General features: G+C 40.2%; 6 protein-coding genes across 20 annotated transcripts; 2 read left to right on the top strand and 4 right to left on the bottom strand.

Moving 5' to 3' along the window:
* Positions 1 to 578: 578 nt before the first annotated feature.
* On the bottom strand, positions 579 to 6690 carry mettl21ca (methyltransferase 21C, AARS1 lysine a). 3 transcript variants are annotated; one of them, XM_077519511.1, is made up of 9 exons: positions 6606 to 6690; positions 6394 to 6452; positions 5697 to 5738; positions 5584 to 5637; positions 5398 to 5515; positions 3095 to 3721; positions 2857 to 3014; positions 1346 to 1463; positions 579 to 1265 (listed from the first exon to the last, which is right to left on the bottom strand). In XM_077519511.1, the coding sequence occupies exons 2-9, from the start codon at positions 6415 to 6417 to the stop codon at positions 874 to 876; spliced, it is 1533 nt and encodes a 510-aa protein (XP_077375637.1). In that variant the 5' UTR covers positions 6418 to 6452; positions 6606 to 6690; the 3' UTR covers positions 579 to 873. The 3 variants fall into 3 exon arrangements, with proteins under 3 accessions (XP_077375637.1, XP_077375638.1, XP_077375636.1); XM_077519512.1 differs by having other exon boundaries at positions 5584 to 5634; XM_077519510.1 differs by having other exon boundaries at positions 5584 to 5738.
* Positions 6691 to 9151: 2461 nt separating this feature from the next.
* mettl21e (methyltransferase like 21e) lies at positions 9152 to 12292 on the bottom strand. Its single transcript, XM_077519526.1, has 5 exons — positions 11954 to 12292; positions 11002 to 11159; positions 10810 to 10927; positions 10608 to 10705; positions 9152 to 9640 (listed from the first exon to the last, which is right to left on the bottom strand). The coding sequence occupies exons 1-5, from the start codon at positions 12069 to 12071 to the stop codon at positions 9329 to 9331; spliced, it is 804 nt and encodes a 267-aa protein (XP_077375652.1). The 5' UTR covers positions 12072 to 12292; the 3' UTR covers positions 9152 to 9328.
* Positions 10813 to 24614, top strand: blzf1 (basic leucine zipper nuclear factor 1). 11 transcript variants are annotated; one of them, XM_077519521.1, is made up of 11 exons: positions 10814 to 11184; positions 13785 to 14209; positions 14557 to 14677; positions 14955 to 15124; positions 15236 to 19847; positions 20625 to 20711; positions 21004 to 21458; positions 21540 to 21739; positions 21958 to 22086; positions 23281 to 23503; positions 23589 to 24614. In XM_077519521.1, exons 6-11 carry the CDS (start codon positions 20690 to 20692, stop codon positions 23772 to 23774), a joined length of 1215 nt encoding a protein of 404 aa, XP_077375647.1. In that variant the 5' UTR covers positions 10814 to 11184; positions 13785 to 14209; positions 14557 to 14677; positions 14955 to 15124; positions 15236 to 19847; positions 20625 to 20689; the 3' UTR covers positions 23775 to 24614. The 11 variants fall into 11 exon arrangements, with proteins under 11 accessions (XP_077375640.1, XP_077375647.1, XP_077375645.1 ...); XM_077519523.1 differs by adding an exon at positions 20096 to 20148 and having other exon boundaries at positions 10815 to 11184; positions 13785 to 15124; positions 15236 to 15321; positions 19764 to 19847; XM_077519514.1 differs by adding an exon at positions 20096 to 20148 and having other exon boundaries at positions 10813 to 11184; positions 13785 to 15124.
* Positions 13829 to 20241, bottom strand: ercc5 (excision repair cross-complementation group 5). Its single transcript, XM_077519509.1, has 14 exons — positions 20035 to 20241; positions 19746 to 19921; positions 19559 to 19674; positions 19358 to 19459; positions 18806 to 18860; positions 18486 to 18632; positions 18199 to 18403; positions 16110 to 17039; positions 15806 to 16038; positions 15164 to 15283; positions 14864 to 15077; positions 14568 to 14712; positions 13978 to 14339; positions 13829 to 13870 (listed from the first exon to the last, which is right to left on the bottom strand). Exons 1-13 carry the CDS (start codon positions 20120 to 20122, stop codon positions 14117 to 14119), a joined length of 2754 nt encoding a protein of 917 aa, XP_077375635.1. The 5' UTR covers positions 20123 to 20241; the 3' UTR covers positions 13829 to 13870; positions 13978 to 14116.
* A 122-nt stretch (positions 24615 to 24736) lies between the features above and the next one.
* Positions 24737 to 26463, bottom strand: trmt10c (tRNA methyltransferase 10C, mitochondrial RNase P subunit). Its single transcript, XM_077519513.1, has one exon. It carries the CDS (start codon positions 26251 to 26253, stop codon positions 24796 to 24798), a length of 1458 nt encoding a protein of 485 aa, XP_077375639.1. The 5' UTR covers positions 26254 to 26463; the 3' UTR covers positions 24737 to 24795.
* On the top strand, positions 26006 to 27816 carry txnl4b (thioredoxin-like 4B). 3 transcript variants are annotated; one of them, XM_077519532.1, is made up of 4 exons: positions 26006 to 26858; positions 26935 to 27086; positions 27171 to 27354; positions 27514 to 27816. In XM_077519532.1, exons 1-3 carry the CDS (start codon positions 26727 to 26729, stop codon positions 27334 to 27336), a joined length of 450 nt encoding a protein of 149 aa, XP_077375658.1. In that variant the 5' UTR covers positions 26006 to 26726; the 3' UTR covers positions 27337 to 27354; positions 27514 to 27816. The 3 variants fall into 3 exon arrangements, with proteins under 3 accessions (XP_077375658.1, XP_077375656.1, XP_077375655.1); XM_077519530.1 differs by having other exon boundaries at positions 27497 to 27816; XM_077519529.1 differs by having other exon boundaries at positions 26008 to 26858; positions 27171 to 27816.
* The last annotated feature ends 123 nt before the right edge of the window (positions 27817 to 27939 follow it).

The following is a 27939-nucleotide window of genomic DNA, read 5'->3' as shown; positions in this document are numbered from 1 at the left end:
TCTTCAAAATACTGCAACTAATAACTAAAGTTATACACACGTGGACAAAATTGTCGGTCCCCCTGTTAATAAAAGAAAATGATCAATAAAATCAATTGAAACAAAAACAACAGATAAAAAAATATATTGAGAAGTTTATTTAGTTATGTTAAAAATTAAAAAATAATACCTGATTTTGATTGTTTAACATTCAATCATATTTTTTTTTTTTATTGTTACTGGGGGTAGCCATTTTGCCACTTGGTGTCAACTGAAAATGACATCACAGTGGCTAAGGACTCGTGCTACATTCGAGGAAAATGGTAAGTTGTACTTTTCCGACTTCATACCAGAAAATGAGCACAGGAACACACACCCCTTTGTACTCGGCAATACGAGTTGCGAAGTGTGGGAAAAAAAAGGATTACGACTTCACCGACCGGCTGCAATGTGACGTCACTCGACAATGGCAACCCCCATAGAGACAGACTGGGAAAGGCAAAACATAATTTACGCAATAATAAACACATACAGGAGTTGTCTCTTTATTTATTCTAACATTCGAAATAAGTAACACATGATTTGTACTGACTGTGTGAACCAGAACAATATATCGGAACATTTTTGTTGTTTACGTTTGCTTCGAACGCTTTGAGGCCGGAACTGCGACAATCCAAGTAGGGTAAATCCAACTTCCTACTTACCCTCCAATGCAGCATTAGCGTGCAAATATCACATGACCAATCCCAGAAAGCAGGTGAGCTGTGATGGTTATTTGTTGTGGTTCTGTTTAAAAAGTATCAAAATGTCTGGCAACAGCATGATGATGTTTTTAGTGTTCATGTTGTTAGCGACTTGAAAATGTAGCTTTTATGTGAGTTACTCTTTATTCAGTTAGCTGATGTCTCTGCATCTTCCCATGTAGATCTTCATCTCTCCATCTTCAGCGAGCAAAGTCGTTTGGAAGGCTTCCTTAAATGTGTCCGTAAACGAGAGGTCAGACTCCAGCCTGATCTTGTTGGCCCAGATCACGCTCGTCCCTGGCTGGCAGAAGTGCTTCATGGTTGCCAGAAGCTCAAGCAGGTAGTCGTGATGGTAGACCACATCTGCCGCCAAGACGTAGTCGTATCGATGCTCAGATGTAGGGTAGGCGCGCTCCAAGTCACCCCCCCATGGCAGAGCTACTACAGTGGGCGTGTACTTGCAACGTCCTCTCGTGTTCCTCATCACATTGGACCTGAGGTTGCTTAGCACCTCAGGTAAGTCCGTCGCTGTGACTGAAGCTCCTGAGGGCACCAATCATAACACATGTCATACACAGTTTATACGAGCACACAAAAAGTGTGTGCATGTGACTTGAACTCACCAAGCAGACTGGCTACAATAGTGACCAGTCCTGTTCCGGCTCCCAATTCGAGCACACGTTTGTCCTGGAGGTCCACGATGTGCCGGTTGTTGTCCAGGAAGGCGCACAGAGCTAGCGCCTGGAAAGTGGACAATGCAGTAACTCATTGATTGGGGAATTATAAACCGATTCATCTATACGTGAAATTGTTTTTCAATATTTGTTTTTATTTATTTATTGGTGGTGATTTTATTTTATTTTTTTCATTAAAAAAATGCATATTGGAGATTTACACAGAAGCGTATTGCGTTCATTTGGAAAAAAACAACTTTTTTCTGAATATATTTTGAGAGGGTGGGAATAATTTTTTCCTCCTATTTTTCTTTATATTTTGCATGTGCTTTATTAATTTTGTTCCCTGTTTATCAGAATTTTCTTTCTGTTTTCATAGTGTTGTTGTTTTACTGTTGTTTTTGGGAATATTTTATTTAATAACAATAAAAAAATATTCTTAAAAATGGGGGAAATAAAAACAACAGGAAAACAAGTAATCCATACAACATAAAAAAGAAAAATAAGAAAAACAAAGCTCCCCAAAAATACTTAAAACGGACTTATTTTTTTCCAAGTGAATGCAATACTCTTCCCAAGGTTTATCAGCATTTTTTATTTTTTTTTGGTGGGTTTACAAAAAAAAACAACTAACTTTTGCACACATTATACATTTGAATTGGCTCCGTCAATTATATACAGATTCGTGGACTGCCCCAGTTCCTATCTCCCACAAATTGCAGGGGTCCACTGTATAGTTTTACATTGCAATATCACCATTCACCACATGATGGCAGACATTTTATGCACGAGAATGCTTTGCACCGGAAAAAAAAGTATATGGTTATACTCTATTTTGATTGTTCAAACCCTTTGTTGTCGAATCTTTTATACATGTATTGAGCATTAACTTATTTAAGATACTGTAATGTACAATGTTAAATAAAAAACAGACATGTGCATGCAGTTTGTCCTTACTTAAAATTAGTGTTGTTCCGATACAATTTTTTGGCTCCTGATACCGATACCGATACTCAGCTTTGGAGTATCGGCCGATACCGATACCATACCGATACTTAAGTTTTTTTTTTCCTCAACATGAAAAAGCTGTCCTGCCATTGGTTCAGAGCATTCAAGGGCCAATAGGATATCTTAGATTGGCATGCAGTGAACATGTCACATACCAGTGAATGTCGTGCACCAGCAAGACACAAGATGCTGCATCCAAAATCCTATATTAGAGTTGGAATTAATGGTATCGGCATGTTACTTGTGAGTAGTCACCGATACCGATACCACTGTTTTAATGCAGTATCGGCACCTCTGCCGATACCAGTATCGGTATCGGAACAACACTACTTAAAATAGTATTTTTGTCATACATCTAGTTATTAAGTGTGTGGTCCTATGTGACGTGGTCCTATGCTAACCCTGGCCTTTTTGTCTATGCGGCAGACATGCTAACCACTATCGTTGCTTACTGCTGGCCACATGACCGCTCCAAAAGATTCGATGGATTCATGAATGACAATGTCCTGTCCTCTGTAATGGTACACATCTCTCCCAAAGCTGCTGTTGTTGCTGGGAACCCAAGCTGGTGTCCTGTCAGGCTGCGTTTGTTTCACCGCATGTACTTTCCCTAAAGCAGATTGTCGCATACATTGGAATTTAGCGCTCTAATCTTCCAATACTTACTACTTTAACTCAGAAAACACTCACCTGAGAAAATGTCCTTCTCCACTTTGTCTAAAGAGTTCACTGATCGTCCTGTTGTCTTCTCCTCATTACATTCGTTTTGGTTTACAGCATCTCCATCAAGTCCTGCATTCTCTTCCGCATTGATCCAGGCAGATTTTGCATCCATGTTTCCATGGCAACAGTCTCCCTCTGCCTCTTGGCTAATCATTCCCTCCCCTGTCTCCTTTCCTTTCTGAAGATCCTGGATTTCCTCTCTCTCCTCACCATCTCTGCACGTGGCCATTAAGATTATCAAAGATTCTTCTTCTTGCAGCAACCTAGTGTGAAAGACCCTCTTAAATTTATCCAGAAACGTATAGTCCGACTCCAGCCTGATCTTGTTGGCCCATATCAAGGTGGTCCCTGGCTTGCAGAAGTGCTTCATGGTGGCCAGAAGCTCGTCCAGGAAGTCGTGGTGGTAGACCACATCAGCTGCCAGGATGTAGTCATAGTGATAGACCGTCGTTGGGTAGGTGCGTTCCAGGTCGTAGCCCCAGGACAGCGGAGCCACTTGGGGTGTGTGTCTGCAGCGACCTCTGGTGTTTTTGCTCAGGTTGTACCTCAGGTTGCTCAGAACGTCTGGAAGGTCTGTAGCGGTCACCCAGGCCCCTGCAGACCACATAGGACAGGGGAGGGCAACTTAAATGCTGGCCGGGGCCACATCGGAATTTGCACTTCCGAACCAGATGTATGACAAAAAAATATATTTTAGATATGGACAAAATACATTCATATGCGCAAAATAATATATTTTATTTTTCATAATACATTTCTCACTGCATGTCCACAATCCCAAACCAACAATGACAAAATAACCACGTCTTGCATAAAAATGTTGAACAGCAAAGTGCAAAAACATATTTTGTACTTTTTTTTTTTTACACAAAAATCAGCTCAGTCAAAATGTTAATATTTTGAGGTACTGTGAGAGAGAGGAAAGCAATGCCAATTTAGTCCGTCGCGATCAAAATTTGATTTATGGCCTCATTCGCTTTGATGTCCTTTGATGTCCTTTGATGACGTAGGATGAAACGATAAAAATGATCGATCGGGGGTCAAGAGGTCACGATCAAAGGCCTGGTATGGTCCAATATAAGTCTGTTATTAGGTCTGTGTATGTGTGCGCGCGCGTATGTTTTTTTTAACAACATCTGGAAGGAAAAAAAAAAGAAAGCCATCCGCTTCACCCACACCCACACATTCTTCTAAAGTCATAAAACAATCGTCACCCCCACCTATTTTTTGTTTTTCTATCGCTTTTAAATCTCACCTCGTCTTCCTGTCAATATGAGAAAAACAGACGCGGTCAAAAAGAGGAAAGCCATATCTCCTTTTAAAATATCGTGTACTCCTTAGCACCTTTCAAAAGGGCACCCCAATTCCTCTCTCTTGGGATTAATCATATCGGCCTACCACGTCGCTTCTTACATTTTTATCAAAAGCGGTCATATATAATCTCCTTCTTGGGGTCCCCCCCCCCCCCTAGAGGTTTATCATGCTCGATTCATTTCCATCCTCGCGCTGCACAGACATACAGACGCACACAAATTGCATATTCACTGACTTTTTTTCATTTTTTTTTCCAATATTTTTTAATATTTTATTTTTTCCTAGTCTATTCCGGTATTTTATTTCCCCCATTTCCCCCATGTTTTTATTGAAAATGTATATTGAATATTTATTAACAATTTTTTATTTATTTTTTTTGGGGGGGGGGGGGGTTAAACAAAAACAAATTAAAAAAAATCTACCCTGAATTTCAGATTTGTATTTTTATTTTATCCCCCCCCACACACACACACAAACAACGCACAAAAAAAAAAAAAAAAAAAAAAAAAAGGACTAATTTTTAGACAATTGTTGGGGGTGTTGTAAAACAACAACAAAAAAAACACAAAAAAAAAAACAACCTTTTATTTACTTATTTTTTTTATGTTTAAAATAAATAAATAAAAATCTCGCGACCCGACCTCGGATAAGCAGTAGTAAATGGATGGATGGATGGATAAATAAATAAAATCTGCGATTGGCTCGCAACCAGTCCAGAGTGTACCCCGCCTACTGCCCAAAGCCAGCTGAGATAGGCCCCAGCACGCCCCGCGACCCTTGTGAGGAATAAGAGCGGTCAAGAAAATGGATAGATGGATGGATAAATAAATAAAAATAGTGGGGGGATGGGGAATTACTCACTCAGGGTGCCCACCATTTGCCCATTCCTGACATAAGACATCGCGACATAACATCTGCCATATCCACACAAACGCCTCTGAGTGTGTCTCACCTACCGAGGAGCGAGGCCACAACAGAGAGCAGGCCCGTCCCTGCGCCGATCTCCAGTACGGCTTTATCCATGAGATTCAGCTGGTCCCGATGAGAGTCCAAGTACTGACTGAGAGCCAAAGCCTGGGCACCGTGCACACGACAGTCATGCAAACACTCTCACATTCAGGAAGAATACGACTAAAACTCACCGCAGGCCATATCATTCCTCCATAGGAGTCAAGACCTTCCTGGATGACGATCTCCTGCCCGACATAATTATACATCTCTTTATCAGTCCTAAAGAAGAAAAACGGGGTCCAACCTTGTCTTTGCTGCTTGTGGACATCTTCACTGGGTGACTCCTCTGTAGGACGTGACGGAGAAGATGATATACACAAGTGTGTGACATTTTGTTAACTAAAACTAACAAAAAATAAATAAAATTTAAAAAACAAGTTAGTTAATGAATTAAAATAAAAACGAAAATGCTTTTAAAAAAAACAAAAACTAACTGAAACTACATTTTATGTTTACAAAATTAACTATAAATGTAGCAAAAATGTCTTTCATTTTAGTCTTTGGTAATTAATTTAATGCATGAGCCTTTGGGGATGATTTAAATGTGATTTTACATAGATTAATTTTGATATTGACCGGAATAAGGACGTTTGAAAGTATCACACAGCAGTGACATCATCTAGCAGCAGCCAATAGAAAAGCACTTTCAGATGATGTAACTCCCATGGTGTTTTTAAATATTGCGCAGGGCCTAATACACCTTTAAAAAAAACTAAAAAATAAATGAATAAAAAAAACAAAAAACTAATACTGAAACAAACTACAACTAAACGAAAACTAAGCATTTATTAAATAACTAAAAGTAATCAAAACTAACAGAACCACCCTGAAAACCTATTAAAATGAACTAAATTAAAAAAACAACAACACTCAAAATAAAATCAAAACGAACTAAAATGAAAAATTCCAAAACTATAATAACCATGGACATGACACCTTACCCATTTCCTCTGGTTGCTCTTCATCTTCCTCCATCGTCACTCCAGTTCACTTCCCCACTCTGTGTTGACAAATAGCCATACAAAATGGAATATAGTGTTTGACAACCAAAAGAATACATGAGGGAAATTGGAGTTAAAAATATATGAGAGACATTTTCAGCTATTTTCAAATAGAACATGGCCTCCTTCCTCCTTTCTAAATCCCACCTTACCTTTAACCTACTTGCTGTCGTGTTTTAGCCTCGAGACAGTTCTGGGTTGCAATCTGTGTGCATCATGAGATAGCAGACTGGGGGGGTTATAGGGAGCATCTTGGTGGACACTCCCATCATCATCATCATCATCATCAAAATCATCACAAGGGCACGTGTGTATTTTTAGAACCACAGCCATGATAAATAAACACAAGCCGCGGGAGACGCGTGCACGTACACACAAAGATGATTTGCTAGACCAGAAGTGGCCATCAATCTACTTCCTGTCTTTTCTGACGGGGCTTTGTGGAGGGCAGAAAGTAGAAAGTAACGAACATGTGATCCTGTTCACCAGGTGGAACCATTCAGATCAACAACAGATGTGCTCACTAATAATACTCCCAAACACTCATTAACACTTGAATTTATATGTGACAAATGAGACTCTCTCATAAAAAAACAATTTGAAACTGTTTTTTTTTTCTTGCTGCACAGATGAAAGGAGGTCACTTCCTGAAAATTGTATTGGAAGCATGTAAGCACCCTGAAATGTGGTGCTGGCTTCAGTTTCTTCACCAGATATTGACGGTAACTGGATCAGGCTCGCATGCAACCACATCGGACTAGCAAACGCTTGAGGGTGAAAAGTAGGACGCTGCTACATTAAACTCCAATTAGAGATCTAACAGCGCCCTCATTTATTTATTTATTTATTTATTTTACCTTGGACCTCAGTTCACATGCACCCAGGCATCAACACTTTGATCCATGCACATTCCAAATACAGAAGCCCATCCATGCATTAGGTCATTGCTCTATTTCTATTGTTGATGTGAATCAGCCTTATATAGGAAGAGGGAAAAAAAGAGATAAGACTTTGAAAGATGATGACAAGCAGCAAATTAGCTGTGCGGCTCAGCAAGACTTGTTTACAATGTGTGCGTGCTCAGGCTCTAGAAGCTTCTAGGTACTTTATTTATTTATTTTTTTTTGACAGACACACAGCCCTTTAGTCCGGTCGGATCAACAAAGCCTTTTGTGCTTTAATCCAACGTTCCACTGCGGCATTCTGTTAGCAAGCCATGTTCATGCCCATTGCCTGGCCACAGGGCAAAGAACGTTGAGGGATTTTGGATTCATAAATTGTGTGGCAGCTTTCATGTGTCATACAACTGGCAAGTTGCTCAAAGTCTCTGGCTAATGTTCATGTTACCAAGACATCTCACCTGCCTGTGCTTAAAATAACGTTTCTGGCGCTTGAGGGCAAAGAAAATAGTGTGCTAACTTGATCATGCTGCACATATTTCAATTGAGTTCCTAATATGCCTGTTGGAAAGCTCTGCAGCTTCATTGGCCCAGATTCTTGCCGATGTTTTGGTCTGACAGGCGCCGTTCAGAATGAGAGCAACCCGTGATCTGTCAAGTTGGCCCTCAACCTCGCAGTAACAAAGTGCAGCCACAAGATTAGTAGTAAAAGACATACAGTATAGCATTACGGAGCCTTGCGCAAATGACATTTTCATCTGTGCTTCAAAGAGTGAACAGGAAAAGCTGACGAAAATGGATGGGTTGTAAAAACAAAAGCTGATAAGTACGAATGTGGCTTCTTCTCCACCAGTCGTCAAAACAAAAAGTAACCATCCAGCATCAAGAAATGCTCAATGAATGAGGACTCAATTCCATTTTGGACAGTAATCTCATAATCAACATCTAAAACATTTGTCTGTTTTTTAGATAAATATCAAAACATAATCCAAAAATATTTTAGCAATTGACAGTGCTGTTAATTTAAAGTTGTGGCATAGACTTTTCATTGGTACAGTATAATACTGCATATCAAATGTCTTATTGGATACGTTTTACTGTATTTAAAAACATTTATTCAGAGACGTATTTGTAATCAAATGTCAAATCTGCATAAATTACAATAGACTACACTAACAAATGTCATTATATTTGTTGAAGAATCAGTAAACCACTGTCAGCCATAAATAAGACTACAAAGCAAAAAATTGGAGTGTTAAAATTTTTGTTAAATTTAGAGGAGTTCGTTTTAACTCCTGAAATGTAATTTTAATATTTTAAGAGTTAAATGTTGCCCAGAGTAATTGTTATTTTAGAGAGTTGACCACCTAGTGTTAGATTAACGCTACAGAGATGTCATTAAACTCCGCCTTCGCACCTGCACTTCTCCAGTCAGTGCCATTTTCCTCCTCCTCTCTTATCACTGGGAAACACCGACATTCAAACAAAAGCGGTTTGGGCACATTAAGTCATTTTCACTCACAGAGGAGAACACAGCAAAAACTGGAGAGTTAAAGTTTGGTGTTTTCAACTCTGGCTGTGTTAATTTCTCACATTCGTTCGTTAATATTACCATTTCTAGTGTTAATGAAAGCAAACTGTTTTGAGTACCGGTACAATAAAAAAATACAACACTTTGTGTTATATTTTAACTTACATACTAGTGACTGACCAGTGTTGACTAGTGTTACATTTGAAGTAACTATTATCAGGGTTGTTTTAACTTCATCTCAGTGTAAAAAAATGGACACTTTCAAAACTGTTGTTTTAAACTTCATTAGTACGGAACAATAGAGACACTTCAGAAGTGCTCAATTTAGTCTGTAGGTGTTGAGTTAACATTGACAAATTTTCTGTGTTAGTACAAAAGAGTAATCAGGCTCAGTAAGGCACATTATAAATTGATCCGTAAAGTAAACGGTTTAAACAGTAGCTTCTTATTGATCCTTGGTCCTCTTATCTCTCCTCCAGGCACGATACAGTTTAATGCTCAGACTGGGGAGGTCGTACAGTTCCTCCAGATGGAAGTGTTCCCTGAAGCGATCCACAAAGCTGTTTTCTGGGTCGAGGCGGAAACGCATGGTCCACAGGATCTGGGTGTCCGCCTGACACAGGTGGATGAACGTGTCCAACAGCTGGTCCAGGTAGGGGTGGGCGTACACCACGTCTGCAGCCAGGATGTAGTCGAAATAGTGAGTGCGTTGCGGGAACTTCTGCTCCACCTCTGAGCCCCAGACCAGCTCGGTAACCTGCCAATGACAACAAGGTATGATCATGTATTTAATGGCAATGATACAGCCCTTATTAAAGTGTTATATTGCCAATGGATTCCCTCTGTAACAAAGGTTATGATGATTAACCCTACAGTGTGGGTAAAAATGACCCACGTACAAATTAAAGAACAAATGTTAGCTTTTTGCTATCAAACTTGGCACCAACAGACAAAAAAAATGTTAATTTTGACATATTTGGGAAAAAAAAACAAAAAACAAAAAAACAGTTACAATGTTTTTGAAACATTAAGTATATACCGGGTCAAAGGGACCCAAAAACGTTTTTTGTTTTTTTTGCTACGAAGCTTCACATCAACAGACTAAGAAATTGCTAAGTTTAATGTATGTGCAATGAAAATGGTTAATAATAAGCTATATATTAATTTAAAAAAAAAAACAACAACACACACACAATTGGAATATTGGGTTGGTTTTGGAATTCCGGGTCAAATTGACCCATTGTAAGAGTGGAAAAATTAGAAATGAAATTGTCTATGAAAGGTCTCATAGTCAGATAATTAAAATGGTTCACTAGTCTGAATGCTTTTGCGACATTGAACATAGCCTGGGTCAAATTGACCCATTTTAAAGTTGAAGATACAAATGCATAGTTTTGTTTTTTTTTGCTATGAAACTTCTCATCAATTAAAATGGTTCATATTGACATATTTTAAATTAAAATGGTTACTAATGTTCGTCTGAATGTTTTTGGAACATTAAACATAGCTCGGGTCAAATTGACCCATTTTAAGGTTATTAAAGGACTACAAATCGTAGCATTGTATGATGAAACCTGTTAAAAATGGTTCATTTCAAATATTTGCAATGAAATTGTTGGTCAAATTGACCCAGGAACATTATTGCTGTTCCTTAGAAACCAACCTAACAGGAGGTTTAACAAAAATGAACAAAATAATGAATATAATTTGTCTGTGGCACATACCAGGGGTGTGTATTTGCACCGTCCTTTTGTGTTGCAAGTAACGTTGTACTGGAGGTTCCCAAGCACATCAGGGAGGTCTGTAGAAGTGACCTTAGCACCTTCGCAGGTCAAACAAAATGAAAGGGACTTCAAAATGGTGGACTAAATAAATGCAGAATGACCGTAGTCAGTAGAAGTTTGATCAAAAGTTAAGTTGTTTCACCTAAAAGACTGGAAACAATAGAGACAAGACCAGTTCCTGCGCCGAGTTCTATCACGTTCTTGTCCATCAGGTTGTACTTGTCACGGTTGGTCTCCAGGAAGTGACACAACACCATAGCCTAGATGGTGATAGTGTTGTAATCAGCAGATCATCATCAGATCTGAAACATAGACTCTTTGTACGCGCACATACCGAGGGCCAGAGTACAGCTCCGTAGAGATCTGTCGATTCTTTTATTCGGATCTCCAGGCCAGAGAACATGTAACCCTCCCACGTCTCCGGGCCGATGAGTGAAGGGTGGAACTGGCGGGCTAAAATGGCTTTGGCGAGTTCTTCATCCACAGCAGGATCTGCTTAGGGAAAACGAGTACAAGTGTAAGTAAATTGACAGCTTGACCAAAAATGTCAGCTTGTTTGATGGCATTAGTACATTAGCATACGTTGGGTCAAAAGTGAATCAGCAAATGATTTCATTTTTGATTTTTTAATCTGCTTTGTCTTTGGTGTCTCATACGAGATAAAACCAAATACATTTGCCGAGGTGATCAACCATCTCTATGACCCTCTTGAGTTTTTCGCACTTAAGCTAGCCAAGGCAAGGCTATTTTGAGAGTGTTCACTGCAATTTCGGATGGCGGTATCAGGATAAAGATGGAGAATAATGGATAAACTTCTATAAACTTCTGTATATATATATATATATATATATATATATATATATATATATATATATATATATATATGTACATAGGCCTACAGTGTGCTAACAACTGGAATTTGATTAGGCTACAGATAATTTGTTGCTATTATTTACTTGCAGTCCTCTACATCCTGTTTTGTTTTTTAATACACAGTACAACTGCTATGAATCTGTCTGAATGCTATATTTGTCACACAACTTTGGTTATGTTATGTAACACCAGTTTGGTCTTAAGATCAGGGACTCCCATGCAGTGACATAATAAGGAATAATTACATAAACGCAAAGACTTGAGCTTTTAAACTGTGCGACCTATGAAACTAATGTGTAAAGCCAGATGTAAAGTTTATGAGAGCGTCTTGATTAACACTGGTTAGGAAATGCTTCAGGGTGCTCTTGAATAATCTGTTGCAAGTTGAAAATGTGTTTAGAAAAGTTCCTCACCTTCCTCTCCAGTCTTGGAGCTCTCCTCACACTCCTGAGACTCCATGATCAAATGAGAGGACAAGATCACACACGAGAATAGTGCGGAATTCAAGCGTTGTTTTTGGTTTCTGCTCATGCTCAAGTCCTTTTGGATTAGGTCGATCTGGCAGCAAGTCTCTGGCTGACCACTAGATGTGATCTAGTTTTAGATTACACACACCCCCATAGCACCAAATCCAGCATTTAACAACTTCTTATCCAAACATCCCAACTGGCTTCCCCGGTGCATTTCCAGATCTGAGATTGTGTTAGGCGCTGACTGGCAGAAGCAGCTGCCAGGTCCGACAACTGAGCTGCAGTGAATAGGACACCTTTCTGGTTTAAAATAAAGACTATATGAAACTCTGCCTACAGGTTTATAAATAAATTGTTTTGTCTATGAAAACGCTGAAACCATGCATGTGGGCGTTTTGTGAGGCTGTTTGAAGAGTTCACAGACACCTGGAGTGAAAAACTAAACTATAAATATATAAAATTAGTACAGTACTACTTGTAGTCTGTTTGGACGCTCTCTCTCAACCCTCTCATTGAGATGATGTGTTTGGCTGGTATTGAATGCTTCAAATAATGCAATTGAAAAACAGCCTTTACAATGTTTTTTAGGGATACACATTTAATCAATTTAATATAAAAACAATTTTTCCATTCAAAATCAGAGGTCACCAACCTGGTCCAAGGGTGCCAGGTCGCCCCGAAGAACCACACGAGTATCCATCCCGTGGTGGGACTGTTCTAAAAATAGCTCACCAGCGATGAGATATTGTGATTTTCTAGGAATTAGATTGTAGAAGTGATCATTTGATAATGTAAACAAAGTGTTGCATCACATTTTTGTGTTTTGTAATTATTGTGAGAAAATATTAACATGATCAGTGTCTTTAAATAAACAGATATCATCAATTCATAATTTAAGCAAATTTGTTCTTCAGAAATGCATATCAAAATGGGAGACTTTCATATTAATCCGTAAGACAACTGTCAGTTTCAAAAAGGTTGGTGATACCTGTTCTAAATAGTGCACTTTTAAAATACATCGCTAATAAGTACAGTGTTCCCTCGCTATAATGCAGCCTCGCTGTTTGGTTGATTTTGTTTGTGCAATTTCGCATGCTTTTTTTTTTCTTTTCTTTTTTTTCCGTAATGTACCTATTTTATCAAATTTATGAAGGTTTGAACATTGAAACGAGAGAAATTTGAGAAAATGTAATAGCCTGGATGAATTTTTTTTTTTTTTTAAACTGTGTGGTGAGGTGTTTTAGAGCCTTATTATTAAACATTTATAATAAATGTAAAACATAAAGCTATTTTTTGGAACTTAACCCCAGTGGAAAACGAGGGAACATTGTATTTCCTCTTTAAAATTAATTTTCAGTTTTTCTTTCTTTGTCCTCTTCCTCTCCTACTTTTATTATCGCGTCCTCTCATGCTTCCCTTGAACACAGATTGCGCCGTAACCATAGCGACTTTCCCATAATTATCTTCACTGTCCTCACCAGAGCTGCTGCTGCTCTGTTTCGTGTGTTGTGAAACAGTCATGGAAGTCTTTGTCAAGTGTGACTCCTGGCTAGCGCAGCTCACATCATTATTAGACGTAATCAGAGATTCTCCAATTCCCTCCGAACCCAAAAACCCGCCAGCGCCCATAAATCCGTCCCGTTCTGTCACTTTTCTATTTTCAGCTTTCTTCTGGTCCTGTTGTATTATCTTCCCTTTCTTGGATTTGGTTGGTGAGACGATTTTCTCGTTAGAGTCCTCATCCTCGTTTCCGTTCTCTTTTCTTTTCATGCAGGTGATGGCGCGGCGGAGACGTTGACTTCGGATCGCCTGCTTTTCCTGTTGCTCCATGCGGAAGAATGTGTCAATTCGCATTTGAGTCTAGAAGAAAATAGGATAAAAAAATATGTAAGAAGCCTGTTACCAACAGTGGACTCGCATTTCTGCCTCCCAGAAAGATAAACAATCATTATTTGTGTGAAATGTACCTGTTGTGTGTTAAGCTGCTTGATCACAGGCTGCAGGGTCTCCGCTGTTTTCTTACTAGCCCAACCAAAACGACTTTGACAGAACGTAAAACGCTGGTCAAGAAAAATGCATACCTGTACAACACTTTAATACAGTAATTTAACCAAGAGCGTAAGGATATTCTTTGATCATGTCCAGCTGAGGACGTCCCCAACTGAACGAGCTGTCTGACTCGTCCACAGCAGGCTGCAGGTAAGCCTGAGCCACCGAAGGGTTTGGGAATCCAGGCTGAAGTTTCAGCTCCCTCAGCTTCTTTTTCACTTTTGTGTCCCGAGGATCAGCAGTCAAACGCTTTTTCTCTTGAGCCTCCGACCACCACATTCTACAAAGACAGAATAATTTCCATTGTCATAATTAATGGAAGGGAAAGACATCATTACTGTTTTTCTTTCGTATTTTCTGTCCAGTTGTTATCATAACAGAAATCTTAGAAGCTTTAAGCCAATATTGATTAATTGTGATAGTCAGACTTACAGATAGTTTTATCCAGTACTGTTATCTCAAACCGCTTTCTCATAATCAACTTTTCCTTATAAAAGTTGAACCACACCTGAATTGTGTGAGTGGCTCCAGCCCAGGTCCAGGGAATTCATTCAGGATTTCCATGCCAGTCACAAACCCGACCCCAGGCACGCCCTCGGTGTAATCACTTCCAAGCAGGTAAGCCAGATTTATCAGTTTGGTCCTGTCCAAACCTGTGTTGGATAACAGAAAAGTCATGCAATTAATTACGATTAAAAATTTTAATCAACTGACACCCCGAAAAATAATACAACCATCAATTTTCAATAAAAGAAAAAAAAATTCCAATGTGCAACCATAACAGATTAGATGGAGTCCACTGACCCAGTTGGTTCTGCAGGTCACTGTACTGGTAGTGCTCCACATATTTATTCTGGCTGAAGAAGTTCTTGTAAACATGCCGTCCTCCAAACAGCCAAACGTCCGAGTCGTCAGTGATCGTCCCGTTGGTTTGGTCTGCTCGGTCGAGTGCGGCACACTGCGCTTCGGCCTCCATCGGTGCCACCAGGAACGGAATGCCGAACAGTCGTAAGAGCTCCTGGAACGGCAACAACGATCACTCGGCTAATTTAAGTCGATGCAAAGGTAATCTTGCTGTTTTCAATGTTTTTTGGTTTAGCTCACCTGGCTCTCCAGGTACATTTGACCTGTGACAGTGTTGGCCATTCTCTCCTGCTGCTGTTTCTGCTCTTTCAGATTGCTCTGCTCCACCAGCAGAGAACTCTCGAGAGACTGCAGCTCGTCCTGCACCACAACAGCAACACTCCGAGTTAGTTGTCGGGGTATTGAAACACCGTTCTACACGTAACACTTTGGGGAAGTATTCAATAGAAAAACATGTTTGGAGAAGATGCATCTGAATCTATTCCACCACTCATCATCAAAAATTCCTTTAGTGGTGCCAAACTTAAGGGCTGTGGGCCAGAAATGGCTTGTTAGGGGTCTAATCTGGCCCTTTTGAAGGCAACACAAACTGCAGCTTTTCAACAAAAAAAAAAGTTTAGAATTTTGTCCACTTGAGGGCACATTGACAGCCACTTCAATATAAGATAAATAGAATATTTTCATCATGTATTTGAAAAAAAATAAAATAAAAAATACTGTAACGTTCTGAAAAATGGTGGTATCGAGTAATCTCGATCCAAACACAAAAAGGCAACAATCACTTATAAATGACCTTTGGTTTAATTTTCACAATACTTCACAAGTTCACGCCATTCACGTTGAATTCCCCCCCCCCCCCCCATAAATGAGAATGATGCTTACCACATTAAAATCTTCCCATTCATTGACTGCAGGAGCTGAGCAGGACGCTTCCTGTTTTTCCTCATCCAACGCTTCGTCCTCGTCAGTCGGTGTTTTCTTGTCTGGTTCTTCATTTAACTTCAAAGACTCGTCCGGAATGGCGGCAGCATCGGATTGACTTTCTGCTTGCTCGTCTTCATGGACCTCCTCTGCATCCTCTTCACATTCTTCTTCTGATACTTCGACAAAGCTCTCTGGGGGAAAATGTTTTTTTTTTTTTAAATGAACAGTTTTTTCATAATCATAAATTTATCGGCTCAGTTACCGTCTGATTCCCTGTCATGAATGCCTTCTGGCTCAACATCCAGGTTGGTCTGGAGAACAGTGGATCCTTTATTTATCTGTTCAGGCAGCAGAAGGTGACTTGGAGCATCCCTGGGAGGTTGTCCATGTTGCTGCTCAGACACACAAGCAGCTGCCTCAGGATGGACGTGTTGTACCTTCTCAAACATCAATCCCCGCCCCGAGTCACCTCTCTCATCAGGCTTCCTCTGACCAAAACTTACTGTCCTACCGTCAACTAGATTAGCTTTGATGATTTCCTTGTCCTTGTTCAGCTCACTCTTCTCCTCACCCACATTTTCCCTGTCTGATCCGTCATTCAATTTATGAATAGTTGCTGCAATGTGAAATGCTTTATTTCTCCGCCCAATGATTTCATCCATGTAAGCTGAACTATCGAACAAATCATCAGGTACATTTATTCCTTCAGTGATACCCTTCAAATGTGTTCTTTCTTTGACATCACTGATAGCGTCAGGTTCCATCTCCTCCTCTGAACTACTGATGACTATTTGCAACTTAGTGGCAGAGCTGCTGCTGCTTTGAAGCCGATGCTTCAGTCCATCCTCTTCCTCATCCTCCTCAGCCAGCGCTCGTTGGATGGCGATCAGAGTACGTGGAGACACGCTGCCATCGCCCTCTTCCTGCTTCACCGTCTCCCCGTCCGAGCTGTCACTCATGGCGGCCTGGATAGCCTTCATTGTACGCGGCGAAGGCGGCGAATCCAGTTTAGATCCGGACGCTTTGCAGTCTTCTGAACAGGAAGCTTGCTTTTTCTCTTCTTCCTCGGAGACCGGACGCCACAAGGGCTCCGGTTTGTCCACTGCTCTTTTTATAAAGCCTGCGAGGGCGTTCCCAGTCCAGGGTGCAGAGGCTGGTTGGCTCGATGAGGGGTTTTTACTTTTCGATGAGCCTGTTGAGCAGCAAACAAACCACAATTTTTAGCTTGTTATATTTGTACACAATTACAATTAATATTTTGTTTGTTTAGTTAATAGCCTTTTTGCATTTGTCATGAAATCAAAATTATTGACATTGGCTGTAAACATGTGTTCATCCAAGCAAAATACTGTATTAAATAAATTATTTATTAATACAGTATAATGATGCTCAGTATTATTCATTACCCATGATCCTAATGACGAAAAGCTATACAGAAAATTAATTGGTGGAAGGTAATTTGTCTTAAATATTAGAAAAACCTCTCCATATCATGCACTACATGCACAATAATTTCTAAAACGTGAAATTAAGCATTATTATCACTGTGATTTTTTGTTTTGTTTTGATTTGTTACAAAGGTATGGAACTAGATCCGGATGGATGATGAGTTAATATTTTCATAGCAAGCAACTACTAGCATAATCTATTACAGGATCATCTATTTTGTAATGCACAAACTTCCTCATGCTCTTGATTAGGGGTGTCAGGCGATTAAAATTTTTAATCGTAATTAATCAAATGACTTTCCGCGTTAACTCGCGATTAATCACAAATCTTATATGTCTTCTAAATGTATAATAAAATGTACAAGTTTTCATACGCTTGTTAAAATAAAAGTGGGAAAAAATGTTGAACTAATAGAAATACGTCTGCATCTTTTAGTCATTGATAGAGTAATTTCATAATAATTCATAAATTCAAGTTAAAAATAAAAAAGATGTACTGTACTGTAAAAAAAGAGAGTGTGTGATATTGATTTGTGTTCAGGTCATTTTTCTGCCACTAGATGGCATAATTGCATTTTTAAGACAGTTACAGCTCAGTGCATTTTTCTTTTCATATTAAAAGCTTTCTAATCGTAACTTGTGAAATTCTGCTCATTTTTAATATTGTTAAATACAACTTGACCCCAGTCTCCACAAATATATGCATTATTATTAAATTTATTAGTGCTAAATTTACACATGGACGTGTCTGCTGCGTTGCAACTGGAATTCCCCCAGTACACACTTTACAAGTAAGGGGCAGTCATTCATCGCGTGTTAAAATAGTGGCGTTAAAGAAACTTTAAATTAACTCAAAATTAACACACTAATTTTGACACCCCTACTCTTGAAACATGGACTCGCCTTTAATGAGGATGTAGTGAGAGTTGTCTTCTGAAACAAGCCGACGTGACTCAACGTCATGATTCTGCTGGTCCTGTTCGGAGAGCTGCGGTGCGCTGCCGGCGCTGCGCTGGTTCATCTCTTTTTCCACTCCCTCCAGACGTTGATTCAGCGTGTTCCTGTGCAGCAAGCCGGACAACTGGTACTGGGAAAAGTCTGTGGAGAGCTAAGAGTGACTTAAGCAGTTAGGAGTTGTGTGTATGTGTGTCTATATAGTTGTGTAGACATGAAGCACATGACTGAAGTACCTCAGGGGGTTTGTGGTACAGGGTCCGGCGCCTTTTGGAAAACTCCTTCATGTCTTTGAGGATTTCATGCTTCATTTCGAGTGGCAGGCAGGCAAACTCTACTGAGTTGATGTCCACAGAGTTGGGGTCCGTATAAACTTCCTCCCCCTGGAGGATACAATATACTACTCAACTTTTATGGAGCACATTAAAATACTAATTCAGCTTCATTAAAGTCAGATTGTTTGTCGGTCATGATGATTATGAACATATGTACATCAAATGGCACAGGTGTAAGAACAGTAAAAGTGCTTTTTTTTTTTTTTTTTTTTTTTTTTTACCTGGTAAATACCATCAACCGCATCATCAGACTCTTTCTGTTCCTCCTCCTCTGAACTGTAATAAGGATAATTGGGTTTGAATAAACGCTTGTAAAAATAAAATGAAAATGTTGACAGAATTACTTCAATCTTCGAAGTAATGTCAATAGCGTTAGGAAAAGAGAACATACTCTACTAATAAGTATTATTATTAATGGATTTTCACTTTCAGGGGTGTGAAACATGGGTATAAGAGTAGAGTCGACCTTTGATGTTTGAGGAAGATAGGGACTGTCACAACCCATGTACCGGTATATCAAAAACATGCATATAATTGACGCCAACTGAAGTCCACTTTTTTGTTGCTGTTACAAACTTCAAACTCTGATGAACATTCAATATATACTTTCAGTGGAAGAAAATTGGTACAAAATGTGTAAAAACAAACAAACAAAAAATAAATCCAGGACAAAACAAATACAACTTTTTTTTAGTGAAAAAAATCAACTGTATTATGCAAATCCACTGCACTACCTCAAATTAATCATATGTTAAAACAAAATAACATCTGACCTGCTTTTCTGCTCCTCATCTACCTGTGGCAGGGCTGGTAGAATGTACACGTCATCCACCTCATTTCTCTTCACACTGGATAGGCTGGGTAGAGGACTCTTACTGAAGAGAAAAAAAGTTCCACCGCAAGTGTATATTCATTGGTTCAGCTGTTTTACTTTGATATAATTCGCGAAAAAGACATGTCTATGATGCTTATACCTGTCATCTCCCAGCACAGCTTTAATTGCTTGCCTCTTCAGGAATGTCTTGAGTAGTTTGTCATTTGTCTTTTTGGACTCTTGGCTCAACTCTTCCTTCCTCTGTCTCCTCAAGGCCTTAGAGAAAAAAAATCCACAAATGCTGTGAATAACATCCATGAGTGAAGAATGCAAAGTGTGGACCTTACCAGTGTTTGTTTCTTCAGCAGTGGAGCATCGCCATCAAATACAAACACTGGCCTGATGCGGAAAAAGAGCAGCTTGCAGATGCGGTGGAAGAGAGTGAGAAGGTGGGCGTTCTGGACACTGTTGCCTTCACGATCTCGGACCCCCTTCACGGCCTGATTCAGCCATATACTAATATCTGTTGGTGCCAGGTTAAGGTTCGTGTTTAAGAGGACATAGTTAATAAAGAGAACACATCTGGGAGCGAGAGGAGGATGGAAACAGTTGATTAGATCAATCAAGTTTGGATACCAACAGCAAGAATTTTACCCTCCAGGGTCTCTGGATTAATTGCTTTTCCTGTGCTCTCCAGCAGCCTCCAAAGCCCGTGCACTCCCATGGCTCAGTTTAAAACAACATAATAAGGTTAGAATTATACTAGGGCTTCACAGACAAATAAACTTTTGTTTGGGTCTCACTTTGGTGACAACAATTCCGTCCGTCGGACAACAAATGTCGGGCACAAAGGTTCCGTATAATAAATGTGTCGATTTCCGGTACATCCGGCAAGTTGGCAACATAGTAAACAGCTGGAATGCGGAGGGCCATTGCCATGTTACACTAACTGTTATCCGATCATGTTAGATATATTTAATCGAACTACTACTACGAAGTACTAGGGCGTATTTGCCGAAGCTTCCTTCAAAGTAAGCGGTCAATTCGCTAGCCGCAAAATTAGCCACGTAGGGACGTAGTTTCGCCGTGGTCTTTATCTGATTGTGATTACCTTATCAACTCCTCTTCTATTAAACGTGACCGTTGAAGCTCTAATCATGTTTGTGTTATAATAACAAGTGTGTGTTGATTGTTGAAACACCATTTCATTTGTGTTTTCTATTCAGAGTAACTCCTGGAATACCCTGGACGTGGATACTTGTCTGCATCAGCTCAGCAGCCTACCACCACCATGTCGACTATTGCTATCAGGGGTATGTAACAGTGTAATTTAACAGCCACACAACCAAATCATATAAAAAATGAATGGTTTTCTTTTAAATGAAAACACCTTTATTTCATTGCCAAAAGTAATTACCACTTGCCGTAATCCAAAGCGTCATTCACTTCACCATTAAAAGGTACCAAGTGGATATTTCCACTCGCTACATTGCAATATTCTGGTGTGCATAATCGTGGTGTGTTTAGTATATAACACATTAGAATCATCAAGTTACTTATGAGCACATTTGAGGGCCTATGGTAGACAGCAATCCTATCTTCCAGAGTCTGCCCGTGTCCCAGTACGAGTTGCTGGCGATGGCATGGAAACTGAGAAAACAGCCTCCATCCCGGAGGTCAGCACAGATACACTGCCATCGGGTCTTTCTACCGCTCCTTTCATCAAAACAACAAACCCCAAACACAGCCCCAAGTCTTCCAGCCCTCCTCCTCCTGTTGCCCCCCAACCACTTGGGGTTCTCCACCTGGGCAAGGTGAGTAGGGAGGCCTGCATGGAGGTCGAGGCCATAAGGATTGTCGTCCCTCGCGCTGCAATAAGTAGAAGCAGCCGCATAGCCGAGGCGAAAGCAGATGCTGGTCACCAAGTGGAAGAGCGAAGTTCTTCCCCGCAGCCATCAGTGGATGATTGGAGAGGACAGCTGGAAAAGCTTCAGAACTCTGAACGCAGACTTCTGCAAGACAAGGAGGGCCTCTCCAATCAACTGCGTGTTCAGACCGAGGCAAGACCCACATTAAGCAGAATGACATTCAACGTGGTTTTTCGCACGCACTCTAAATGTTATTTCACCATGTGTGACTAGGTGAACCGTGAGCTCAAGAAACTGCTGGTGGCATCCATGGGCGATGACCTGCAATACCAATTTGAGCGTCTGGCTCGCGAGAAGAATCAACTGATTTTGGAGAACGAGGCTTTGGGTCGGAGTTTGTCACACACGGCGGAGCAGCTTGAGCGCATGAGCATCCAGTGTGATGTCTGGAGGAGCAAGTTCCTGGCCAGCAGGTATGAAACAGACAAAAGGGGTACAATATTAAGTGCTCACTTATACATTAAATGTTTAGGTAGACAATCCAAGTGCTTCCTTCCAAGCAACCCCCCAGCTTTAAAACGATTGGTTCTGACATTGTCACTTAGACAATAAAGACTGGGGCAGTACCGAAAGCCATAATTACCTTCATATGTGGAAAGATGGTGTTGAATCTACTTCATTGTATCCACAGAGTGATGGCAGAGGAGCTGACAAACGCCAGAGCAGCTCTGCAGCGTCAAACCAGAGAGGCGCAGGGAGCCATTCAGGACCTGTTATTGGAGAGAGAGGAGTTCTCAAGGGAAATGGTGCTCACTCATAGGTGAGAGGGCCCCATAGCTCATCATCTGTTTTCACAACGTTTATCAAATGTTATTAAGGAGTTTAGAATAAACAGAGATACCAAAACAGGCAACAACAAAAATTGCAATACTGTACGGTAAAATACACAACTTCAGTAATACAGATTATCCTTGTATTAGTTATAATGTTGAAAAATCGTCTCTCAGCAAACCATCTTGTCGCATAATATTCCTTATTGAGCACAGAGTTAAAAATATAGTCAAGTCAAAAATTTTCTTTACATGTTCTATGTGGCCCCCTTAGTCTAAAAACTGTATTCTGATTAATATTGCGTTTGTTGAATATGAAAAAAGCAGAAAAATCCACCTGTTTTTATCCATTTCAGGGGGTGGCCATTTTGCCATTTGTTGTCGACCACTGATCTGTATATATTACTGGATAGCTGATAGGCCAAGACTTTTGAAGCCGCTCCCAAGAAACGTTTCTCGGCATACGATCCTATACCCTTACAGTCACGAGATTGGAGAACATTTGAGACAGTACTTAGTAGAAAGCTTGATTTATGATATTTTAAATTCGTTAAACATAAAAAAAGAGGACTTCAGACACTTTACAACTTGCCTTGAATACATGTATAAATTACATGCTTGATGATGTTTACAGTAGGAAGCTTGTATTTTATTTTATTTTTTTATTATTAAAGGATTATACCTGTAATTTAACAAAAGATGCCTCTGCCAATATTGGGGTCAAAAGGAACCCACCTCCGCCCCTTTACTGGAGCGTGAAAGCTGTATACTGTATGTCTAATCCGTACGTATATGTCTGCTCATGAGATGGGAGGGGTAAGATGGCCGCCATGTGACTTCAACGACTTGCACGGGCGTGTATGGGCTATCAGCTACCCAGTAATATATACAGATCAATGCTGTCGACTCAAAATTACATAACAGTTTCTCATTGCTCAGGTAACCACCAATTGCGGCTTAGCTTGCTGAATGTTACATAATCAAACTCAGAAAACAGGTAAGGTGTGGTTGGTCGTTACCTGAACCTGAACATCTGTGATGTCATTGTCAGTCAACAGCAGGTGGTAAAATGGCCGCCCCCAAGATGGATAAAAACAGGTGGATTTTGCTTACATATTCCACAAACGCAATATTAATCACTTTCCTTTCATACAATCATAGTATCATGTTGTTATTGTTGTCAGATCTCTGGAGCAGCTCCTGGTGTCTCTGCAGTGGGGCAGGCAGCAGACGTACTACCCCAGCGCGCAGCCGCTCAGCACAGGAGAGATGGCAGCGGCCAATCACAAACTAGCAGATGCCATCAACGCCCACCTGTTGGGCAATACCTGCGGCGGTGTGGTCAAAAGCAGCGGTGCGACGTCGGATCAGCTGTGCAGCACACCGGCAGAGAAGATGGCCGAGAAGGTACATCATATTGCCCTGTTTTCAGATCAAATTCTTATCATGAAACCAAATGATTTGCTGATGTGTTTTTTTGTTTTTTTGGTAGGTGCTGAAGATTTTAGATCCAATTTCCTGCGCAGAAAACAAGGCGGCGTCTCCACTCGGTGACTCCTCCCCCTCAAACTTTCTAAGCAGTAAGAAGAGTATTGGCAGGTTTCACCCGTACACTCGCTATGAGAACATCACTTATAACTGCTGTGAACGCTGCACCGGAGAAATTATTGTGCTGTAGACCAGCGTCATCATCGCAACCAATCATCTCAGTGCTGACTCATCAGCATGGAATAAGACCACATATTATTAGACATTGGCCTGCTTTATTTTTTTCCCCCATCTTAATAATCTCTTTTGTCGCAAGGACATTTTGAACATGTTTCTAAACATGTCTTAATAGTTCCTCTTGTCTCAAGGAACATGTTCAAAATTAACTTGCAACATGAGAGACGATTAAAACTGTCTCTGTGAACCTTGACGTGAAATGAACATTTGTTAACGTTGCAAATATTTGCCTCTCAGTAAGATATGGGCTTTAAGTTTTTAGCTTATTTGCAAAACAATAACCAGTTTTATTTTAAATGATTTCCAACGTTTTTCCCATTCAGTCTCAATTTTCAGTAAATGTTTTGAATTTACTGTACTTTCTGTATTCAATTCTGCAGGAGTCATGTCAATGGCTTTTGTGAGAATTTGGTGCTTTTATATTATTCTTTCTTTTAAAGTAGATTTAAGGTTAGTTTTTTGATTATTGGATGAAAAATATATGTATATTTAACATCACAATTCATGATCTTAAATTGGCATTATTTGCAGTCATGCATTTCAGAGCCACCACAAGTTGGTTGGCGCTACTGTATTTAAATGTTGTCCTGATTTAGGATCTGTAAATATTTATGGTCGTGTTTTGGAATTATTCTGTTTGCATGCTGATGAATGGTAAAGTGTAAATATATTTTTGCAGCTGTTACAGAAAATAATACAGAATGAGTTGGAATGCGTAGGAAACGTGGAACTTTGTTTTTCTTTTTTGGCATAGATTTTTATTATAGTCAATGAATAAATTATTTCAAAAATACAGGACAAAGTTGTGTAATTTTTTTTGTTAATTTAATAAAGCCGAAAGCAGGTTCTACTGCTCAAAAAGTCTGTTGGATAAATATTTGTAGCAACCTATAGAAAAAAAAACAAAAAAACAGCTGCAGTATTTCAGTATTTTATTCACTTGATTATGGCATTCTTGCAAAATGTAGATTTTGTCATATTCTATCGTCATCATTCCACCACACCCTGCTTTTGCTCTCACGTCTTTTTCCCAGGCTACTCTTCAGAGATGCCCGCACTCTGGTTGCACCTGGTTTGTTCTCTCTGTTTGGAGATGTTCTAGACACTTGGTTCATCACATCTCCTTTGAACTTGAATGTACTTTGTTGCCCACTCCTGAGTGTCAATTTACTTTTGGGACTTGCGGGCTCTGAAGCCCTGTCCCCATTCTCTCCTGTTCCACGATTGCTGATTTGCTGTTGCTTCTGGAAAAAGCCCTCATGTTTCCTCTTCGGCACAAATTTGAGTGCCTCCTGCCAGTTCCCCGTTTCTTTCACGCTTATCATGATGCGTATCATCTGGTCCAGGGTCAGATTTTTGGCTCCCATCCCCCAGTGGAGGAACTCGTCCAGCGGCAAGCGGGCTGTGGCCAACTTGAGACGCTTGGCATTGGCCAGTGACAAACCGGAAAGAATCGACCGGTCGACAAGAGCGCCAATGATGTAGACTTTGGAGTGGTCGAAGGTGTGGAGAACGTTGCGAGAATCAGCAGTGAGGTAAACAAGACGATCACGAGGAAAAAGATCGACAGCGTGATCGCCTGTGCTGGTGATGAGCAGGCGGTCCCAGGTTTCAGCACCATAGCGCGTGAGGAACTCCTTCATGTAGGCTCCATCTGGTTGCAGGTTACAAAAATGTAGATGGTAGGGCTCCTTGGCACGTCTGTTCCATCCTTCCACCTCCATCATTTGGTTTACCGTGTTTTCAATCTCCCGCCTGGTCATACTGGACTCGTAGCTCATGTCAAAGACCAAAGGCTGGTCAAACAACATGGCCTGGATGCTCCTCCAGGCCAGCAGTCGGTCCAGGTTGCGATTCCAGAACTGAAGTATGAATGTATTTTTCCATTCTTTCTCATCCCCATCTTCATTTTGATCTCTTTTCTGTGCTAATGACGCTTCCCTCTCCGTTTTCTTCTGTTGCTGCTTCTCCTTGCGTGCTCTTTTACGGTATTCCTTTCCGGCCAGGTACCTCAGGTACTTTTTTCGAGCTGACTTTGTGGTGAGGTCTGCCACAGTCTTTAACTGTTCCTCAGACATCTCCTGAGGTACATCTTTACCAGCTAGCCGCCACATTTCAACCAGCTCCCGAGCTGCTTCCAAACTGTTACTTAAACTCTCTTCCGGGATTTCATCCTCATCACGTACTTCACCATCCTCAACATCTTCTTGTTCAACTGATGAAGATTGGGACCTCATTACGGATTTCCATTTGTCCAAGTCAATATTTTCCTTTTTCGATGGACTCCCAGTACTGAAGAGATGACTTGGTTGGCGGGGGGAAAGGGCTAGCGCGGCCCCGATTGCTTGCGTTTTGTTGACACGAGATAACGCGAACCTGCCACTTTTCCATAGTCCACTTAAATGTCGTTGAGTGAAGAGTGGTCGCAACATGTCAGAACAATTGGTATGGTGCGGATGTAGAGCTGGCAGCAACAACCGGAAGAGAGACACACGCAACAAACCTTATTTGCACGAGTTGTGAGCTTTCACAGATTGTTATACTACAAAATCCATGACAGAAACTGGCTTGACTGATTATTTTTGCGGTCCACGCTGTGATCGTATGGAGGTCACGTTTTGCAGTGTAAAGTTATAATATGTCGTACTGAAACAGCGAAGTACCATTTGTTTTAATTTACGTCAATTTAATCAATTAGTATATAATGTCTAGTGTTTTCGGTATTTTTAAATTGTTTTTTTAACAGTATATATTACATTTATAATAACGCTAACTAAAACTTAAGCAATTTTTTTTCGCCATCGAAAGTTAAGGTGATATATTTTCCCCACGGTAAACTCAGGGTGTTACACATGACAGCAACGACAACGTCTTCCGGCTGAAAACACATTTGCCGAATTTGAAAATGAGTTTATTTTTGCCAAAATTGAGCTGCAAGAAAGACATAGACGATGTTATCAAGACAGTAGCAGAAAAGGTGGTTGTTTTGAGATTTGGAAGAGATGAAGACTCCGCTTGTCTCCTGCTAGATGAAATCGTAAGTAATCCTCTATTATATTTGTTTTTAACAATTTTCTGCTTGACGTATAATCGCTGTTTGTGTTCTTTTGTAGCTGTCAAAAACGGCACACGACCTGAGTAACATGGCCTCTGTCTACATAGTCGATGTGGATAAAGCACCTGTTTACACCAGATACTTTGATATCAGTTACATCCCATCAACTGTGTTCTTTTTCAATGGACAGCACATGAAAGTGGACTACGGGTGAGACTTTTTTTTTTTTTAAATAGGAAAAAACGCAGCATGTTGTGAAATGATAAAAAAAAAGATGATTTTGCTTTCCTTCAGCTCACCAGATCACACAAAGTTTGTTGGCAGCTTCAAAACCAAACAGGATTTCATGGATCTTATTGAAGTCATATACAGAGGGGCCATGCGGGGGAAAATGATTGTCCGGAGTCCCATCGACCCACAAAATATTCCTAAATATGACCTCCTGTACCATGGGATTTGAAATCAACAGCTACTTTGGGTGAGACATGTCGAACACCATTTTTTTTTTTTTTTTTTTGTGAGTGTTGGTAATTCTTACTGCTTGAGCAAGAACTATGTAGTGATTCTTGTCTGAATGGGAAACTCAAGATTTATAACAGTGATTCTTAACCTTGTTGGAGGTACTGAACCTCACCAGTTTCACCGGACATGTCATCACAAAGAGTCGGGTGTGTGTCTTGACCTTCGCCAAATCCCTGAGACTACTCGGCGAACCCCTGGGTTTCGATCGAAGCCAGGTTGAGAATTACTGATTTGTTATCATCTTCAGTCAGCTTGATGGGAAGGGATGTTTGAAACTCTTTACTGCACTGTACATTTGTTGATCATGTTGAGTGTTGTGATGTTTCCTATGGAAAACAGTTATATTTAGTGTGAAATGTGTATTAATGCAATACAAAAGTTTTTATGTTGCAATAAAGTTTTCTATTCTAGCAATGAATCTGTTCTTTTCTATATTCACAGAGGCTTGGAATCATGTAATTATTTGTGTGTTGGGGGTGTAAGGGACTGATGGAGAGAAATTAACTTGTCGCCTTGTGTTGTCCTCCGTGTACTATATTAC

Source organism: Festucalex cinctus, chromosome 4 (genome assembly GCF_051991245.1).
Source record: "Festucalex cinctus isolate MCC-2025b chromosome 4, RoL_Fcin_1.0, whole genome shotgun sequence".
In the NCBI taxonomy this organism is placed as follows: domain Eukaryota; kingdom Metazoa; phylum Chordata; class Actinopteri; order Syngnathiformes; family Syngnathidae; genus Festucalex; species Festucalex cinctus.
Note: the sequence above shows the minus strand (reverse complement) of the source record. Positions and strands in the feature narration are given on the sequence as shown.

Bases quoted from the DNA above. Each gene is read 5' to 3' on its own strand.
- trmt10c (XM_077519513.1), bottom strand. From the start codon at position 26,253: ATGTTGCGACCACTCTTCACTCAACGACATTTAAGTGGACTATGGAAA.
- ercc5 (XM_077519509.1), bottom strand. From the start codon at position 20,122: ATGGGAGTGCACGGGCTTTGGAGGCTGCTGGAGAGCACAGGAAAAGCA. The intron at 19,675-19,745 runs GTAAGGTCCACA...TTTTTCTCTAAG, and splicing joins TGCTGAAGAAACAAACACTG to GCCTTGAGGAGACAGAGGAA. The intron at 18,404-18,485 runs GTACTTCAGTCA...AGTCACTCTTAG, and splicing joins TGTACCACAAACCCCCTGAG to CTCTCCACAGACTTTTCCCA.
- blzf1 (XM_077519514.1), top strand. From the start codon at position 20,690: ATGTCGACTATTGCTATCAGGG. The intron at 21,459-21,539 runs GCAAGACCCACA...ATGTGTGACTAG, and splicing joins AACTGCGTGTTCAGACCGAG to GTGAACCGTGAGCTCAAGAA. The intron at 23,504-23,588 runs GTACATCATATT...TTTTTTTGGTAG, and splicing joins CAGAGAAGATGGCCGAGAAG to GTGCTGAAGATTTTAGATCC.
- txnl4b (XM_077519532.1), top strand. From the start codon at position 26,727: ATGAGTTTATTTTTGCCAAAATTGAGCTGCAAGAAAGACATAGACGAT. The intron at 26,859-26,934 runs GTAAGTAATCCT...GTTCTTTTGTAG, and splicing joins GTCTCCTGCTAGATGAAATC to CTGTCAAAAACGGCACACGA. The intron at 27,087-27,170 runs GTGAGACTTTTT...GCTTTCCTTCAG, and splicing joins CACATGAAAGTGGACTACGG to CTCACCAGATCACACAAAGT.
- mettl21ca (XM_077519510.1), bottom strand. From the start codon at position 6,427: ATGGAGGAAGATGAAGAGCAACCAGAGGAAATGG. The intron at 5,739-6,393 runs GTAAGGTGTCAT...CACGTCCTACAG, and splicing joins AGAGCAACCAGAGGAAATGG to AGGAGTCACCCAGTGAAGAT. The intron at 1,464-2,856 runs GTAAGCAACGAT...TCCACTTTCCAG, and splicing joins GAGCGGTCATGTGGCCAGCA to GCGCTAGCTCTGTGCGCCTT.
- mettl21e (XM_077519526.1), bottom strand. From the start codon at position 12,071: ATGAGCAGAAACCAAAAACAACGCTTGAATTCCGCACTATTCTCGTGT. The intron at 10,706-10,809 runs GTGAAACAACTT...TGACCTGCGAAG, and splicing joins TATTGTTTCCAGTCTTTTAG to GTGCTAAGGTCACTTCTACA. The intron at 9,641-10,607 runs GTATGTGCCACA...TGTCATTGGCAG, and splicing joins GGTGCAAATACACACCCCTG to GTTACCGAGCTGGTCTGGGG.